Here is a 17,295-nt window from a genome sequence, read left to right as displayed (position 1 = left end):
TCTGCCCCCAGGCTCAGAGCGGGACCACCCTAGGGAAACGTTCATCTCTCCTGCGGTCTTGTCGGAACCCCTTCAAGGTCACCACTCCACAGTGCTCCAAGTGCTTTCTCGTATCCAGCTTTAGTCAGTCCTCATGTTGCACTTGATTCATTTATCAGAGGACAAGTTGAGGGCCCCATTATCCTGCCACCCAGTGTGACATCACCGAGCTTCCCTCGGGCATGTTCCCTCCCTGGGACTGTCCAGCCGGCACAGGAAATGGCTGCTGGATGAATGTGCAAGTGAGTAAGTGTCTTGGATACTCCTCCCATGGGAACACTAAGCGGCTAAGGAGCGGACCAAGTCCCCGGGGCCTGGGCTGAAACGGAGGCAGAAACAGGGACCAAGGAGGCAAAGAGGCTCAAGAGAGCAACAGGACTGGGGACAGAGATAAAGCAGGCGCACCCCTAGAGAGCCAAGTGTCCAAGAGCTCAGGACGGCTGCACTGAGGGTCTCAGCCACAGATGGCCTGAAGCAAGCAGGGCCCGCAGGGGAGAGCATGGCAGAAACGGGGTGGGATAGGAGGAGCTCAGGACACGGGGCCATGAGATGGGAGCCCAAAACCCGGAGGTGGGGGACCACAGTCCAGTAAGCGTGGCCCGGCCCAAGGTCACAGAGCAAGGACCCAGGGCCCCAGCCACTCAGCCATGACTTGGCCCTCTGTCCCCCAGTAGGGAAACTTAGCCAGGCCCAGTGCTGAGGTAGGAATTTCTACAGGTAAGGAGGACACAGATGGTCAGAGAGACCGCTGGCCCCAGAGTGCACAGGGGTAAGTGGCGGGGCTGGCCCTCTTCAGGCACTCCCAGTCCTCCGTCTGAAGAGCCGGCTCAGGAGGCGGCTGCCACTCCCACCCCCACCCCGTCCTGTGCTTGGGCACGCTGGCACTGCCAGGCACTTACTCGGTTTGTCGAGGGCCCAGCCCCCAGCCCAGCACCCGCGGGCTTCCCCAGGCCTGGGCGAGGGCAGCAGGAGGGAACAAAGGCCCAGTCTCTGCCTGCTCAGGCCCCCACCCCCTTTGCCTGCCCCTGGCACAGAAGGAACAGGGCCCTGAGGGAGCCCAGGAGCAACAGCAGCACCGCCCCCTTGTCGGGGATGCAGCGAGAAGCCCCCTCCCACCCACACAGGCCTGCCGGCTGAGCGGCAGGATTCTTCCACGCTCCAGATGGGAGTGTTGGGGGGTAGAGCTGAGGGACTGCAGTCACACAGCTGAGATTTGCACCCAGGCCCCACAGTGGGCAGAACCTGTCCTCTACCCCTTGCCACAGGCTGCGCATGATGGTTGTGACTGTTCTGGTGCAGTATAACTGAAGAGCAGAGATGTGGGAAAGAAGAGAAGGAGAGCCTGGGCACACCCCAACAGGGCAAGTCCCAGGCTGAGCCGCCCTCACCCTTTTGGCTCTACCCACCTACCTTCCACCTGGGTCCAGCTCAGTGCTGGTCACACAGTTTGCTGAAGGGATAGAGCTGGGGAATGTCAGAAATGGAGAAACTGAGTCAGCTTCCAGGCCTCTTAAGTCCTTGACTGGGGCTCACCTTATCCAGCCAGAGGCAAGGGAGACCTAAGCCACTCTGGAGCCTCCATTTCGTGATCTGTAACTCAGGGCTTGTGGCCCACTGGGGGCCTCACTTCCCCAGACCTCCTCCCTGCTCTAGCCCAGGGCCTCGCTTAGACCCCCACCGCCAGGGGAGCCTGGACGGAGGCCCATGCCCAACCTTCCTTGTACACGCCTGAGCACGGCTGATTCCTCCCTGTGAACCCAGGCCAATAATGTGCTCGTCATGCCACAAAGCTGAAAAGCACTCAGGAACCAGGTGCAATCGGCCTAAGGGACCTGTCCAAGGCCACCCAGCCCTTAAGAAGCAAAGAAGGGCTGAACTGTCACTGCCCACTGACATCCCAGGACCTGCAGGGGCAGGGTTAAATGCACATTCCCCTCTCACCCACACAGCAGCAAGAGAAAGGGTTAGGGTCCTGGGGGCTGCAATCTGAGCAATGCCTAAGCAGACAGCCTCGGACAATGAAGGGCGAGTCAGGGCTCAGTTGTGTGAACTTGGTATACACAACCTCTCCAAGCCTTGATTTCAGCAGAAGCCCACAGAGAAAGCCCTGATGCCTCTGCCTGCCAGTGCCTAAGGGCTGGGGAAATGCCACCTGCCCCAGCTGCATCCAGAAACTTTGGCTGCTCCCTCCCATCTGCGGAGCACCTTGATTAGTCTAAGCAAGTGGCCAGCAGACCCCAAGCAGAACCAGGCCAGTGCCTCACAGAGCAGGCACTAGGATGCCTGTCAACAGTACTCCTTCCCCTCCTTCCCAGGCCCCAAGCCCTTATCGGACACGACTCATTTTAAAGAAAAAATAATATTTATTTGCAATATAAACAAAGTCCCGTTGTTGGTTCGGGATATATATATGTATGTGTGTGTGTGTATATATATATATATATATGTAGGGTCACAAATCTTCCTTCATAAGATCATAAAGCAAAACTGGCCACCTTCTGGCATACCCTCATTTACACAAATCTGGTACATCTTTCTGGGTTTTCTTTTTAAAAATAAAAGAGAGAAAAAGAGAACCATGTACAGCATGGAAGCTTGTTGTCAATTTCTCGACTGTGGCAAGATTTTAATCTGCTGCCCTAAAGAATCCCTGAAAGCCACCCCTGTGAGGTAAGAAGCAGTGGGGCAGAGTTTTTCTGTGGCGTCACTCACATGCTGAGTGCTGCTCCGTCAGGGACCCTGGCCTGACCCCTCTGCCTGCCCCAGGCCCCCATGCAGTCCTGACACCTGGTGGAACTGAGGCTGGAGAAGGAACAAAACTGGAAGAAGATAACGGAATCCGTGGCTTTGTTCTGTGGAGGCAGGGGGAAGTGAACAGAGCCTCACCCCTCTTCTGCTGGTCCATCCTTGCCACACTTGCCCCTGCCCTAGGGTTGAAGTGGGTGCAAGTCTCCTGGCAGTAGAAGGCATGGGCAAGACGAGGGCAGGGCAAGCTTCCAAGGGGTAAGGGGGCTGGGAGTGGCCAGACCAAAGCGACAGCTAGGGAGAGGGAAGAACCTGGAGGTAGGGCTGGGCCCCACCATCTAAGCTCTCCCCAGCCACTGGGCCTCCACTCCCAGTTACAATGAGAGGGGGGAGAGGGGGAGAGGGGGAGGGGGGAGAGGGGGAGAGGGAGAGAGAGGGAGAGAGAAGGAGACAGGGGGAGAGAGGGGGAGAGGGGGAGAGAGAGAGAGAGAGAGAGAGAGAGAGAGAGAGAAGAGAGAGAAGAGAGAGAGACAAACAGACAGACAGAAGTAGTGGCTAAGTATATAAAAGGGCTCAGAGCCCAGGCCCTCCTAGGGGCTGAGCCCAGAGGGCTAATGCTACTGCCTGGCAGCCCCCTGCGGCCCACCTCCTGAGGGACGGTGGCAGGGCCCCAGGTTCCCCACCTTCTGCCTCAGGGAGGTCTGCAGGGACCACCAGAGGGATGGATGAGAGGGCAGAAAATGAAAAGCCCACCATCCAGCCCACCAATCACAACTTGCAGCAGTCATCACAGGCGAATGCAGGGCTCAGTCAGACTGGGCCAAGGGTGGGAGGCGGCACGACTGGGGGTCCCAATACCTGAAGAGCAGTAAGCCACCCCTTCAAGAAGGGCCCGCCGAGGAAACGGAGGCTTCACACATGTGCAAAACGCATTTGGTCAAGGTCAACATGGGGTCTGTCTTTTCCATTAAAAAACAAAAACAAAAACAAAAACAAACACGATACTTGCTTTTTGAAACTGAATGAAAAACAAAACCGATAACATTTCTCTCTCTTGCAGGATCAGGAAAGGGATGAAATACTGGGTTATACAATCCACTGTTGCATGTAGCCTGAAAATAACACTTTTTGTTATAAAAAAAAAAAAAAGAAAAATCAAGAAGAGCTCAAACACTCTTTGTGCTCCAGGGAGCTTGGATTTACCTGCCAAAAGTAAAAAGTAAACTCAGGTCCATGGATGTGTCTTTAAAAAATAGCCAAACTGGCTGGGCCATCAGCGGAAAGGAGCGTCCTGGACAGGATGAGGCCCTGGTGGACGCCCAAAGCCACGTGTCCGAGAGCCGAGGCCTCTCCAGCAAGCCCTGCAGTGGGAGACCTTGCCTGCGGGTCCCGCCCCCAAGGATGGTGAGGGGCGCTCCGACACCGATGAGCCTGGGCCCCTGGGCACAGGCGACATCTGGGGGTTCCTCAGGCCAGAGGCGGCAGGCTTGGGCTCTCCCACCTAGCCCTGTGAAGAGCCGAGCAGGGGCCTGGTGCCATGCCCCCCGTGCACCAGGCCTCACGTGGACTCCAGCGTATTGAGTGGGAACAGGTTGTGGTTGGTGGGTGTGGAAAAGTAGAGCTGCTCACTCGATGCGTGGTTGTCGCACGGGCTGCTTAGCCCCAGCGTCCGCTCAAAGTCCAGCAGCTGCCCCATGAAGTTGAAGTTGGGCGAGATGTTGGACTTTTTCCTCTTGACAAAGTCGTAGGCGTCGTTGAGTGACAGGTTCATCTTCTGCATCAGATAGGCCACAGTGACCGTCACTGAGCGGCTGATGCCTGCCAGGCAGTGCACCAGGACACCACACTTCTTGGAGCGGGCTTCGTCTGAAACACATTGGCATGGGTCAGGGAGGTGCCTCCTTCAAGGAGCCTTCCCACATGGGTGGGCAGGTGGGGCTGGGGCACAGAGGGCAGCATGGTCGCTGGCTGGTCTTGCCCGACCCCTGAGGGACCTGGCCAAGCCCAGTGTGGGTAGGGCAGCAACTTGGAATAGAGGTCAACAGCACTGCTGTGGAGAGGGCTCTGCACACTTTAGTCCCAAGGCACTGGACACCCGTGTCTCAGTTTCCTCATCTATAAAATGCGCCTATTTATGCACAGTGGTCTCATAAGGACCTGAGCCAAGTGAGGGGTCAACAAACATGAACTACTGTAATGTCTGTGATCATGGCTAGTCTTACCACTACCATGTGCATTATGACTGCTGTCATGGGTGTCACCTGCATCCTCTTGGGTCATCTGCACCATGGCCAGTAAGCCCATTTTATCAACGAGGAAACAGACACAGAGACAAAGTGGCAAGCCCAAGGCCACATAGAAGCTCCTCCTAGCTCAGCACCTGCTGCTGCCAGGCCATGACCTGGGACTGGGGGCTGGGCTGGTTCTCTTGGAGCCGCTCCCATGGGTTGTCCCTGAGAGTCTCCCAGGAAAGTGGCCTGAGGGAGGCTCCTCTGGAAGGAAGTAGGTGGCCTGGCCCTGCACTTCGCTCTGCCCTCTGCCCAGCTAGTCCCCAAGACCTTAACTCCAGCTCCTAAGACACAGGGACTGGGATGGTGGCCACACTATCACCTGTGATGGGGCTTCATAAGTGAGGTGTGCTTAAATGGGCCCCACCCCTGCCACTTGCTAGACCTTCCTCAGCAGGCCCATGTGTCAGTGATATCTCCTATCACAGCTGACTTGATGGGGCCAACCTTCCTGTCCCCTTTCCCCTCCAACCCTCTCAGCTTCCCCCAGTGCCACTCTCAGACTCCTCTGTCTGACACATAGAAGCTCAATAAATACTGGCTGAGCTACTGAACACTCAGTCCTGTAATCTCTCCTGGACCCTGGGGCAGCTGCCTCTCTGTGTGCCACAGCTGTGCCAGGGACATAGATTCACAAGAGGCAGCCATGGGGTCCTTGATGTCCCCACCACCCTGACTCTGAACCCTCCAGGAGCCAGGCACACAGCTAGCACTCAATCAATGCCTTCCTACAAGATGACACATGGGTTCACCCACTGTTCTTCGTTGCCTTTGTCCTGACAGAGCTTCCTCTCCCATCCCCACCCAACCAACCACTAAGAATACAGTAGGTGCTTCCTCCAGACTCAGGGACTGACAGGGAGCCCCATGGCTAAGGCACGGGGGCGGGATAATCTGGCAAGGAGACAGACATTGCGGCTTCATGGGGAGCTGTGTGGTCTGACCTAGAGATTGGGGGTGGGAGAAGGGGGTGCTGGGACCAGCCTCCAGTGGTGACACCAGGATGTGAGGAACGCCTGGCCTCTAAACCCACCTCCAGGTGATCCAAAGAGAGTCTGTTTCTGCTGGCTTTATTTTTGGCCTTTTCAGTGTGTAGCTGGTGACTGATCCTGTCCCACTGACTCCTAAGGGATGCCTGGCCCTCAATTCCTTCACTTGTCAAATGAGGGAAAAGGTCCCCCTACCCAGATGGGGAGGAGCTTTCAGGAAGGATAAAGGTATCCACTAGCCAGGCCCAGCCTGGCAAAGCCTGCTTCTCTCTCTCTATTCCCCTCCTTCGTTGGGGGAGTTCAAATGCTGAGGCAGCACCCCTAGCCCTCTTGACCCAGGGGGTGGGGGGCAGGGGTGAGAAGCTCCAGGCAGCCCCAGTTGCAGCCCCTCCCCCAGGCCTCAGCTTCCTTCCTTCCTCCCAGCCAGGCACCTACTTTTGGTTCCCAGTAAGCGGATGAGGCGGGGAAGCCTCCCACTTCCTGTTGTTAAAGCTAGCCCAGCCCAGCCGCACCAAAACGCCCTCCACTGGACACAGCCTCCATCGGGAAAAGGCAGCCCAGGCCACCCCCACACCTTGCCACTGGAGGCTGGGCAGAAACACTGGGTCACCAAGCTCAGAGATAGAGAGTTTACATTCATCCTGAGCCCCCGTGCCCCTTCCTTGCACCCTGGGCCAGGGGAGATGACCTGTGGTCTCAGCCTCCAGCTGGCCAAGGGGAAAGCAGCAGGGACCCGAGTCTGCTGAAGCTGGGGATATAGGGATTCAGAGGGCACTAAGCCAGACAGCAGGACACACTGCTCTGGGGAAGGCCTTTCTCCACTCCCCCACCTTCTCTTACACTCCTCCCTACACTCCAAGCAAGCCCTACAGGCTGCAGAGAGCATCTGGAGCCTGACTGAGCTAGCAGTCACCATATTTCAATAGCTGCCTGTTTGGGGTGTGCCTCTGGCTCCAGGGCTACCTTTCAGCCCTCTTAGGTCCACATTAAAGCCCAAAGAGGCACTATGACAACCCCATCCTGGAGAGACACGTGTGCTGAGGCATGATGCGGAGCAAGTGAGACCCGTGGGAGGTCTGTGCGCTGTGATGTTTCAGCTTGCTAAGCCCGAAACAACATCTAAGCCAGGAAAACACAAGCTGGACAGCAGAGAGCCCATCAGGTGCTGCCAGCTAGGGGGAGCTCAGGACTCAGGAGACTGCTCAGGCCCCAACAGGTAGAGGGGCCCAAGGGACTTGGTGACTCACAGTAGGCATGGGTACACCCACGGGCACACGCTGGCACACGCAGGGCACACACAGGTCTCAACAGGCCCAGAGGTACCCAGTCAGGCGGGGGTGCCACCCAGAGTCCTACATACACCTTGATGCGCCCACACCCCCCTGCCCAGCACACAGCACCTACCAATGAAGCTGATGGCCTCAGGGAAGAACTGGGAGAGGTTCTGGCTCCAGTGGTCAGAGATGGGGATCTGCTTGTAGGTGAACTCGCCGCCGTGCTCGAAGGCGTTGGGAAGGTTGGGTGTGACATTGAGGATATACTTGATGCCGTACTTGCCGAGCACGTCCAGGTTGGTGGAGTCCTTGGCGCAGCCGAGGTAGAGGTAGGGCAGGATCTGGACAGGGAAGGCTGGTTGGCTGGATGGCACAGGGCTGCCGTCCGACTCGGTGGCACTGCTGGGCAGCTCTCGGTCCGACTCGCCATCGGAGCAGTCAGAGCTGATGCGCAGGCCCCCCAGGCCCAGCACTGAGGTGGGTGGCGAGCTGCTCGGCGAGGAAGAGCTGTCCACGTTGGTCTCGCAGTGCTCAGAGTACTCTGTCTGAAACTTGTTGAAACCACCTGTGTCCGGGGTGAGACAGGGCCTGGGTGAGAGGCTGGTGAGAGCCCAGATGGGCTACACAAGACCAGAGATGGCCAGGACTCTGCACGCCAAACACCGCAACACCGACGATCAGCATGGGCCATGCCAAGCATGTTACACGTGTGCCCTCTCTCGTGTTCTCTCCATCTAAACCATGACCACTTCACAGATAAGGAAACTGAGGCCCCCAGAAGGTGAAGTGACGTGCCTGGACTCCAAACTGGTACCCATAACACTTCAGGGCCCCCAGCCATGCCACCAGCTTTAGGGCACTTGAGGACAGGCCCCAGCTAATTCCTCTTCTGCAGCTCCCACACACACCTAGCACCCATGGGTGTTCAATAACAGCTAAAGTGGTAAAGAAAAGCAGACAACCCCATCTTAGCCAGCACCTCTGGGTTGGCAAACTCCTCTTACAGATGAGACCACAGGTGCCAGAGCCACATCTGGCTCAGTTAGAGGCAGAGAGGTCCTGGGCTTCCTGAATGGGAGTCTAGTGGTTGCCCAGCCCCGAAACTACAGCTGGGGAGGGTAGTGGGAAGGTACTGGCTGGCCCCTTCCCCCAGCAGGAGCAGGTTTTTGAAAGGGGTCCTGGCTCCACTTTTCTAGAACCCTCCCTTAGAACACAAGCCGCCCCCAGCCTTGGACCTGCAGCGGGGGAGGGCCACTGGGGCGATACAGGGACAGAAGAAATGGGGAGCCCCTTGCAGCGAGGCATGGGCCCTGCGCCCGAGGGTGCCGCAGGCCTCCCCTCCCCTCCCGCCCGCCCCGCTGCCAGCAAGAGGCCATTTTGGAATGTTAATTGGAAACACCGGTCTCAGCCACTCGCCCCCCGGCGCTGCCTCTCCCTTCTGCAAGCTCCGGGGCAGCAGGCTAGGGACCTGGGGGTCCCGAGAGACCCGGGCCAAGGCAATGGACCCTGCCCATACCCTGCTCCAAGCGCCTCCTAGAGGCGGCAATTCTCCGGTGGAAGGAGCAATTCCCGGATCCAGGAGACCCCAACCCAAATGGTCTCCATGCGCTGGAGATGAGGATGGTGCTATGAAAGGTACCCTTCCTGATCCTGGCCTTCCAGAAACACGAATTCCAGGCTGGACTTGGACGCCCTGCCGCTTTTAGGGTTCTGGGAGGCGGCGCCTTCCACCTCTGAGGGGCTCCACTGGAGCCTAGGCACTACTGTCGCCCCATCAACAGGAAAAAAAAGGAAACCCCAGGCAGGGGAAAGTTTGTCCCACCCACTCGAATCGTGCCGAGAAAGGGGGCGCAGAGGGAGCCCCGCGCCTGCCAAACCACACAGTGGGGACCCGGCTCCAGGAGGGCGGATGCGGGCCGGGGACGACGTGGCGCCCAGAGGGGCAGGCCGAGAGCGTGGAGAGGAAAGCGCCTCCAAGGGGGGCGTCAGGGAGTCGCGGGGGGCCCCGATCCCGTAAGGCGTCTCGGTGCTGCCCTCACCTTGGAGGTAGTAGGCCTGGCAGCCGTCGTCGCGCAGCTTCTGTAGGAGGAGGCCGAGCACGGAGGCGGGAGCGCCGGGCTCGGGCTGCCACTCGGCCGTGGCCTCGTCGTAGAGCAGCACGGTGGCCGCCTTACAGCGCGTGGCGAAGCGCTCCTTGTCGGCGTGGTTGGGGATGATGGAGCGGATGGGCAGGTTGCCTTTGCGCAGGCGGCGCAACATGAGGCCCGGGATGGCCAAGTTGATGGCCGTCTCGATGTGCGACGACTCGAAGAGCTCGTGCGGCCGGCAGTCGAGCAGCAGCAAAGACGCGCCGCCGCGCGCCTCCAGCTCCTCCTGCAGCCACTCGGCGCTCTTGCAGGGCATGGCTCCTGCTCCCGTCGCCGCGCCCGCCCCGGTGCCTACGCCGGACCCCGACCCCGCACCGGGCTCGGACCCCGCCCGGGTGCCCCCAGCCGCCGCCGCCCCCGAAGTCGACATGTGCGCCCGCGCTGGGGGGCCGCGGAGCTGGTTTTTCATGGGGAGCGCGGGCGGCCCGGGGCCGGGGCCGGGCAGCCCTGCCCTGGGACGGCGCCCCGGCCGCGCGGGCCCCAGCCGCGTCTCCGGGCGCCCGCCTCCCGCCGAGCTGCGCGCCCGCCGCCCCGGCCTCCCGGCCTCCCGGCCTCCGTCCCGCCCGCCCGGCCCTCCGCGCGCACCGCGGCCTGACAGCCCCAATTAAACGGCGGCTCCGGCGGCCGCGCGCCGAGGCGTTCTCCGGGGGGCGGGGCCGCGGGGGCCGGCGCCCGGGCTTAAAGGCGCAGCGCCTCCACCGGCCCTCCCCACGGGGTACGCGGGCGCGCTCGCGACCCGAGCCCGGGAGACCAGCGGCGGGGCCCTCCCCCACCGCCTTCGCACCGTTGCCCCCTGGACTAGCCCGGAGCTGACTACGATCTGCCTAGGGGCCCCGGCCCAGACGCCCTCACGGGTTCACTCTGCGCGTGCTCCCAAGCTCTTCTGGACACTACGGGAAGAGAGGCCCTGGGGGCGTCCTATGCCTGGCACCCCCACCCGACATTCACAAGAGCATAGTTTTCCTGGGACGGGGCGTGGTGGAGGGGTGGTCAAGCTGAGCAACCTCTCCTCCTCCCTCCTGTCATCCCATTCATTTTTTCTGTCATCGAGTTCATTCAACAAATGAGAATTGAACGCCTACTACGTGCCAGGCACTGTGCTAGGCGATCACCGTTTCAGGGGACCTCATCGTTCCCCTGACGGTCACAGGCTCCAGACCTGAGGGGGAGCGTCTCACGCCAGCAAGCCTGATGGGAAATCAGGACCTGGGCAACTGGCGGGGTAGGAAGACTCAGGGCCGTGCCACCTTCCGTGGGCAGGGGTGGAGAAATCCTGGAAAGGACCAGCTCTGGGAAGGGAACGCGAGCCCTTTAAGAAAGCTTTACAAGCGGGGTGGTGACAGACGCCCAGCGAAGCGCCACGTGACTTTTTCCACGGGGCCGGTGGGCGGGGAATGCTCCTTTATAATCAGCTTTCCTTCCCCTGCCTCCCTCTCAACGGACCAATCAACTTCCGCGGTAGGCGGGCGCCTGCCATGCAGATGGCCAATCCTGGCCGAAAGAGGTGGTGGCGGAGGGAGGCGGGGCCCGCCGCGGTTTCCACCCAGCGCGGGGAAGTGGGCGGGGCCTCCGCCAGCCCTGTGTCTCGATTTGCAGGCAGGCGGGGCAGCGGAGGTGAATGGATCCGCAGGTAGCGCTAGAACAAAGCGGCTAGACGCAGGCGGCGCGCTTGCGCAGGACCTGCAGTGCTTTCCCTAGGGAGCCAGGGTGGCAGCTCGAGGCTGGACCCTGCCGTCTATCTGGTCCATTCTTTTGCCTGTCGGGGTGCCCCTCCTTGGGGCTTAACCCCCCGACTCCGCCCGAGGCTGGTCGGCTCTGAGACACCTTGCCCCCATCCCTGACTGGGGGAGCGGTGGTGCTTGAGGGACGGCCTCTGGAACCCCGAGGATTTGAGCTTTCCGCTAACCTCTGACCAGAAGGCACGAAAAGGGGTGACTCAGGAGCAGTCCCCGCCCGTCTTTCAAGCGAGGGATAGTCTTTCTGAAGGGTTTCATCCTGGGCCACAGGGCTGTATCCCAAAGGAGCAGGGGTCTCTCCCACAGTCACACTCTCAGAGTGTGAAAGGAGAAGCAACTCTCCGCCCAAGATTGTCCTGGGGGTCCTGGGCCTGTGGAAAGAGCTTCCAGGGCCCGAGAGGCCAAGACCCAGATTCTGTCCTGCCACTTGCAGGTGTATCCTGTGACCTTAGTATGGTTCTTCCCTCTGGGCCTCGGTTCTCCCAGTGTAGGAGAGTGCTAGTGTGGACGGAGCCCAAGCCGTCTATGAATCCATCTGGCTGGGAGGACATGGTCTGAGGCCAGGCCTCTTGGCTGGCAGGCTGGATGCTGCTTGTCAGAGATGGAGGCAGCACTCAAAAAAGAGGCCTGAGCAAACTCCCAGGGGAGGGTGAGCTGCTGAGCAGTGCACCATTCACTCAGCAAGCCTTGCTGAGGGCCTCCTCAGTACCAGCCTGCCTGGAGCTGGAGTGATAACAGTGGAGCCTCCATCCTCCACTCAGGCCTGGCTACCTCTCCCCTCTGCTCCACCATGGGGTTGGATGCTGGTCTGGGTGCTCTCCCAGGCCTACCACAAGATGAACATAGACCCCTCTTTCTCTAGGGGAGAGACTGGTCTTGGTGTTCCCTCCCCAGACGGGTCCATGGTAGCTCAAGAAGGTGTCAAGTGCCCAATAAATCAGGGTGACATCCCTGAGAGGCAGGCCAGAGTCACATTAACAGGAGGCTCATGCTGTCCTCAAGTGAGACTGGGCGCGTGTCCCATGGCGCTGAAGCATACTCGCTTCTGAGTGCCTGGTGAGGAATGGGCCATTGCTCTCACTAGCAAGGGAACAACTGAAATGGGAGCCTCCTCTGAGCCTCCCCAGCCCCCACTACCCACGCATGAGGAAGAGCTACCCTAGAGAGAGGAAAGGGGTCCCGCCATCCCTCACATTAGCCTGCAATGACTCCTGTCTCTCTCCCTTTAGACTCCTGTAGTGGGGCATACACCCTGGAGGAGAGATCTGTGAGAATGTGTGAAAAGCTCCTGCAGCAGGAGGAGAGGGCGTCCTCTAACAGGGAAGTAAAGAGAGGCAGATTTGGATGAGTGCAGAAGGGGGAGCATGTGGAGAGGGGGTGACAGTGGAAGCAGAGGGTTGGCAGGAAAATTAACCAGCCCCTGAGGTGCCAGCAGGACCCTGGGCCCCCACCGGGCAGGTTGGAGGAGGTTGGAGGAAAGGCCCTAAGTCTTGGTTCTCACTGTGGGGAAGAACCCTCAATCCCAGACTTACAAGGCCCAGAGCAGGGCAGGAACTCGCCTGTGGTCACATGGCAAGAGACCAGAGCTGTCCCTGTCCAGGGCCTTGCCTGGCAGCTGTAGGCTTCCCTCAAGGGAGAGGGTCTTTCTTGGCAGGAACCTGGTGCCCTGGGTGATTCCAAGGCCTTGGAATCATTCTTCCTCTTTAGAAATGTGGTCTTTCCTGCCTTTAGGGTTCAGGCCTTCCCTCACCTGCAGCTCCCAGGAGGGGTGTCCAGCTCACTAGGGTCTCCCTGAGGGGCAGGGTGGGGGAGTGGGAAAGAGGCTGCTGGAAAAGGTCTGTCCCTGGGGATGAGCTGGTTTCAGGAGGGAGAGGGGAAGTGCAGGTGGGACATGCTTGAACTCTCTGAGGGCTGTCCCTCCTTCCCACACAGCCCCAGGCCTTTGCACAGGTATTTTCCCTGCCTGGACAGTTTTCATCCTCAGCCTTTGCCTGCCTTCTGATCCCAGCTCAGAGTCTCTGAGCACAAAGGCCTCCTCTGATCATCCAGGCCCAGATTAGCTTCCCTGCTGCGTGCTCCAAGGACCCCATCCCCTCCTCACCCCATCTTTGCTCTGCACCCTATCACAGTCACTGTCCACCACCACACCACACTTGTCACCCGAACGCCCAGGGGCAAGTCTGCCCTGCCTCAAGCCTGCTGCTCCTCCTGCCATCCCTTCTCATCGCAATCAGCCAACTGCCAGGCCTGAACCCACAAGGCACGTCTGGAGCTGCCTTCCCTGTCTGCACACATCCAACCTCAGAACCACACAGAGAAGGGGCCTTCCTGGCAGCGCAAGGCCTCTCCATGGTGGGAATGTTTCATGGCCCTTTGCTATTCCTCTGGGAGGAGTTGTGGGTCCCGAAGAGCAGATGCAAGCTAGTGTGTACCCCCTTCCCCCCAACACACACATTCATATGGCTGGTTGACCAAGGAGCTGTGTCATCAGAACAGTTCAAGTGCCTAAGAAACAGATTTACCTTTTCCCACTAGTGCCCATGGATTTCTTGCAAACAGGCCACCATGCTTCTAATGGACAGGCTGAGGTGAGGGGAGGGTCAGCTCCTTGCCCTCCTGGTCCTAAGGAGGCTGGCACAAATCCAAGCTAAGGAGGCGGCTTTCTACTGTGGGTCTGTCTCACATCCCACTGTAAGGGATGAGCAAGGGCTGAGCAGTCTGTGATGCCTGTTGCTGGAGAGTTAAGCCAGCCTCTGCCCAGACCAGCTCCACCAGGCTGGAGAGGTGCTCCGATGGAGGCCTGCTGAGACCTAGGCTTGCTCTGCTTGCCCTTGAACTTTGGGACAGCTTCTTCCCCAACCCTTGGTGGGGTGCCTGCCTGGGCCGGTGTTCAGACAGCAGCATCTCAGCCAGGCCAGGAGAGGACTGTGAAGGGCTGGCAACTCTTCTGCCCTGTACAGAACTTCTGGCTGCACACATACACATATACATGTAAGGATACATACAACACAGGCACCAACACACATAGTCCTACCCATATAAGCACATATGCTCATGGGCATATAAGTATATGTACAGAAATACAGATTCGGACCTATACATGTGTGCAGAAATACACAATACACGTGCACACACACTCTGTTGTATGTAGACACACACGCTTCCAGACCCAGGTCTGGGCACTCGCCACTCCTATTAGGGGGATACCCACAGACATGTCCTCCAGAGGGGCGGTTACCAAGCTGGCGAGATCCACGGTCCTCTCCCCTCAGCCCTCTAGTCACCTAGGCTCACGTTGTCCTATTGGCTGTTGCTGGTATCTCCATAGCAACAGGTTCTGGATGGAACCGGAGTCCACCCCTGCCTTTCCAGCAGGGGCCTGCCAGGCCCTGGGTAATGGCAGTGTAGTGTGGGAAAGCTGGGACAGGTCTGGGGTGGGGGAGACACATGCCTATTTATCTGCGCCCTCTCCTGCCCAGGTGTGCAGGGCAGACCTGGTGAGAGTGCAGGGCCTGGGGGAGCAAGTAGCCCTGGCAGAAAAGTGGGTCACGCCCAGGATGATTAGAGCACAAGACATGGCAGGACGGAAGCAAAGGCCTGGGAGATCTGTGGGGAATCCCCAAGGCTGCTTGGAGAAGGCAAAGGGAAGAGGGAGGAGAGAGCCCGGCCAAGAGGGAAGCCTCCCTGTTCATTCTCAGACATTTTCTCAGCACCTGCCCCATACCAGGGAGTGTGCAGGACAGTGAAGGGGGGACTCAGATGGCACCGACCAACATAATTCTTCTCTCTCAGAGCTCCCCACCCAGCAGTGACAGAGCAAGCCCTTGGCCAGCCTCTCCACATGGAGTCCCTGGGGTCACTCACTTGAGGGTGTACCTTTCCAATCACAGCCCAAGGGGCCAGCCCAAAGATGGAAAACAGAGGACACACATCTACTGCTCTTCCATGCTTTGTCCCTGGCAGACATTACTAGTCAACCACAGCACATTTTCTTGCTGAGCCATGCCCTGGTCTCAAAACCCTTCCAAGCAGGCATGACCAGCCGATTGTCATAGGCAAGAAAGCTAAAACCTATTTGCTTAGGTTTTAGTTCATAGCCATACCAGCTATGCCCTCCCTGTCCCCACCGCCAGCTCAGCTCACCCTGGCTTCCTCCTGCTTGCTCCCTACACTGTGCGCCAGATACAGTGTCCCTGCCTCCACATGTGTCTTCATTCCATGCCCCCATCCTCTGAAATCATCTCCAGCTTCTGAGGGGCCACAGCTTCAGGAGGCCTTCCCTGCCTCATTGCAACAGTCTGCACCTTCTCCTAATCCTTTCCTGTGGGGCCCAGCATTTTACTTCATTTTGTTTTATTTTTATTATTAGTTTTTTTGAGACAGGGTCTTGCTCTGTCACCTAGGCTGGAGTGCAGTGGTATGGCCACAGCTCACAGCAGCCTCGAACTCCTGGGCTCAAGTGATCCTCCCGCCTCAGCCTCCCAGAATGCTGTGATTACAGGTGTGAGCCACCGCACCGGGCCAAGTCCAGCATTTTCTACCCTCTACCCACTTAAGGGCACCTCAGCATGCAGGGTCTAGGGTGGGGCTTCACCTCTGTAGCTTCTTCCCCTAGGTTAGCCTCCCTTTCATCATTGAAGTCCCATCTCCCATGAGGTCACCAAGGTCCTGAGCCCCACCCTGCCCTCCATTCCAAGCTCTCCCAGGCATGGCCGCCCCCACTCAGAGCAAATGGGGATCTGCTGGGCTGGTCAGCCTAGGCAAGTAAGCATTTAAAACTCTGCTTGGAGCCAAGTTGGGACTGATGTCAAGAGGGCCTGGTTTCTGTTCCGGCAGAAAGGCCACACCCTGCTTTGTCCCCACTCCATTGCAGCCTCTTGCTTTCACATCCTCAGCCCTGTATTCACCCCGGATTCCCCAGTGGGGTGAGCAGAGCAGGACTTGTCTGGCCGTTCTACAGATAGGAAAGCTGAGGCCCAGGAAGGGAAGTGTCTTGCCCAAGCCCCAGCCAGTTACTCACTCACCCACCAGGCCTGGGGTGAGTCATGGTGGCCCAGGTGATGGGAAGGAAACACATAAACACGGGCAAGTGGGAAGGACGGTCTGCAGGGAGGGTGGATGCCCGCCTCGGGCTCCCAGTGATGAGTTCCCACACAGGCTGTCTTGGGCTTAATGGGCTTGCACACTCCCATCTGTCTCAAAACATCTTCCCTTCTGGCCTCGAATCCAGGCTTTGCATCAGCCCTGGGAGCACTGCCAACCCATTTGATAAATGGAGAAACTGAGGCCCATGGCCACAAATCAAGCAGTGGCAGGGGGCTGGGCCCCAGACTAAAAACCTAGAGCTCCTTTCCCCCGCCCAGGGGTTCCCAGCTGGCTCTGACTGTGGCTCCAGTCTCCTCCAGGCTCAAGTACAGTCCACAGGGAGCCCTGCTCTGCCAGCTCTTTCCCATCTCTGGGGAGGCCCAGCGCTAGCAGGGTGGGAGACAGACTGGGAGGACAGGCAGCTGTGCATGCCCATAAAGAGAAGGGCTCTGTCTTCCACAGAGCATTCGTGCTACCAAACGCCTTTTCCACTTCCATGACAGAGATGGCTAATCCATCCCAGTACTCAATTTCAGAAGCCATCTGGCCACCACTACACAGCCCAGATTCTCCCCCTTCTCCCCTAGACCACCTCCCGCGCCTCCTCCCCAGGCCTCTGCCTCCATCCCGACAGTCATTCCCCACACAGCAGCCAGAGGGATCTTTTGAGAAGGTGGAGGCAGCCTCTCCTCCTCCACAGCCTACCACTGTCCCCGGCATAGAGTCTACACTCTGCATAGAGTCTACACTCTGCTCTGTGACCCCTCCCCTCCCTCTTCTCCTCGTCCTGGATTCTCCAGCCGCTTTCACTCTCTCACCCGCACTTCCCCAGCCCGGGCTCCCTCTGCAGGGCCTCTGCCCTCATTGATCCTCCTGTTGAAACCCTCTTCTCCCAGCTCTCGCCTTTGACTACCTTCTTATTCTGTCCCCCAAACCCACTCATCCTCTAAGGGCCACAGTGGGCACCTGGGAAGTGGCAGAGCCAGGATTGG

The 17,295-nt window shown here is 58.9% G+C and overlaps 1 protein-coding gene across 1 annotated transcript; it reads right to left on the bottom strand.

Moving 5' to 3' along the window:
• Positions 1–2,382: 2,382 nt before the first annotated feature.
• Positions 2,383–9,988, bottom strand: DUSP7 (dual specificity phosphatase 7). Its single transcript, XM_024245393.3, has 3 exons — positions 9,375–9,988; positions 7,466–7,900; positions 2,383–4,650 (listed from the first exon to the last, which is right to left on the bottom strand). The coding sequence occupies exons 1-3, from the start codon at positions 9,889–9,891 to the stop codon at positions 4,343–4,345; spliced, it is 1,260 nt and encodes a 419-aa protein (XP_024101161.1). The 5' UTR covers positions 9,892–9,988; the 3' UTR covers positions 2,383–4,342.
• Positions 9,989–17,295: the final 7,307 nt, after the last annotated feature.

The sequence above is a fragment of the Pongo abelii genome, chromosome 2 (genome assembly GCF_028885655.2).
Source record: "Pongo abelii isolate AG06213 chromosome 2, NHGRI_mPonAbe1-v2.0_pri, whole genome shotgun sequence".
Classification (NCBI taxonomy): Eukaryota; Metazoa; Chordata; class Mammalia; order Primates; family Hominidae; genus Pongo; species Pongo abelii.
The sequence above is the reverse complement of the archived record's forward strand: the minus strand, read 5'-3'. Positions and strand labels throughout refer to the sequence as shown.

Excerpts from the sequence above, each read along its gene's own strand:
- DUSP7 (XM_024245393.3), bottom strand. The coding sequence starts at position 9,891 with ATGAAAAACCAGCTCCGCGGCCCCCCAGCGCGGGCGCACATGTCGACT. Across the intron at positions 7,901-9,374 it reads CCAGGCCTACTACCTCCAAG|GTGGTTTCAACAAGTTTCAG; the intron begins GTGAGGGCAGCA and ends CCCCGGACACAG. Across the intron at positions 4,651-7,465 it reads TGAGGCCATCAGCTTCATTG|ACGAAGCCCGCTCCAAGAAG; the intron begins GTAGGTGCTGTG and ends AATGTGTTTCAG.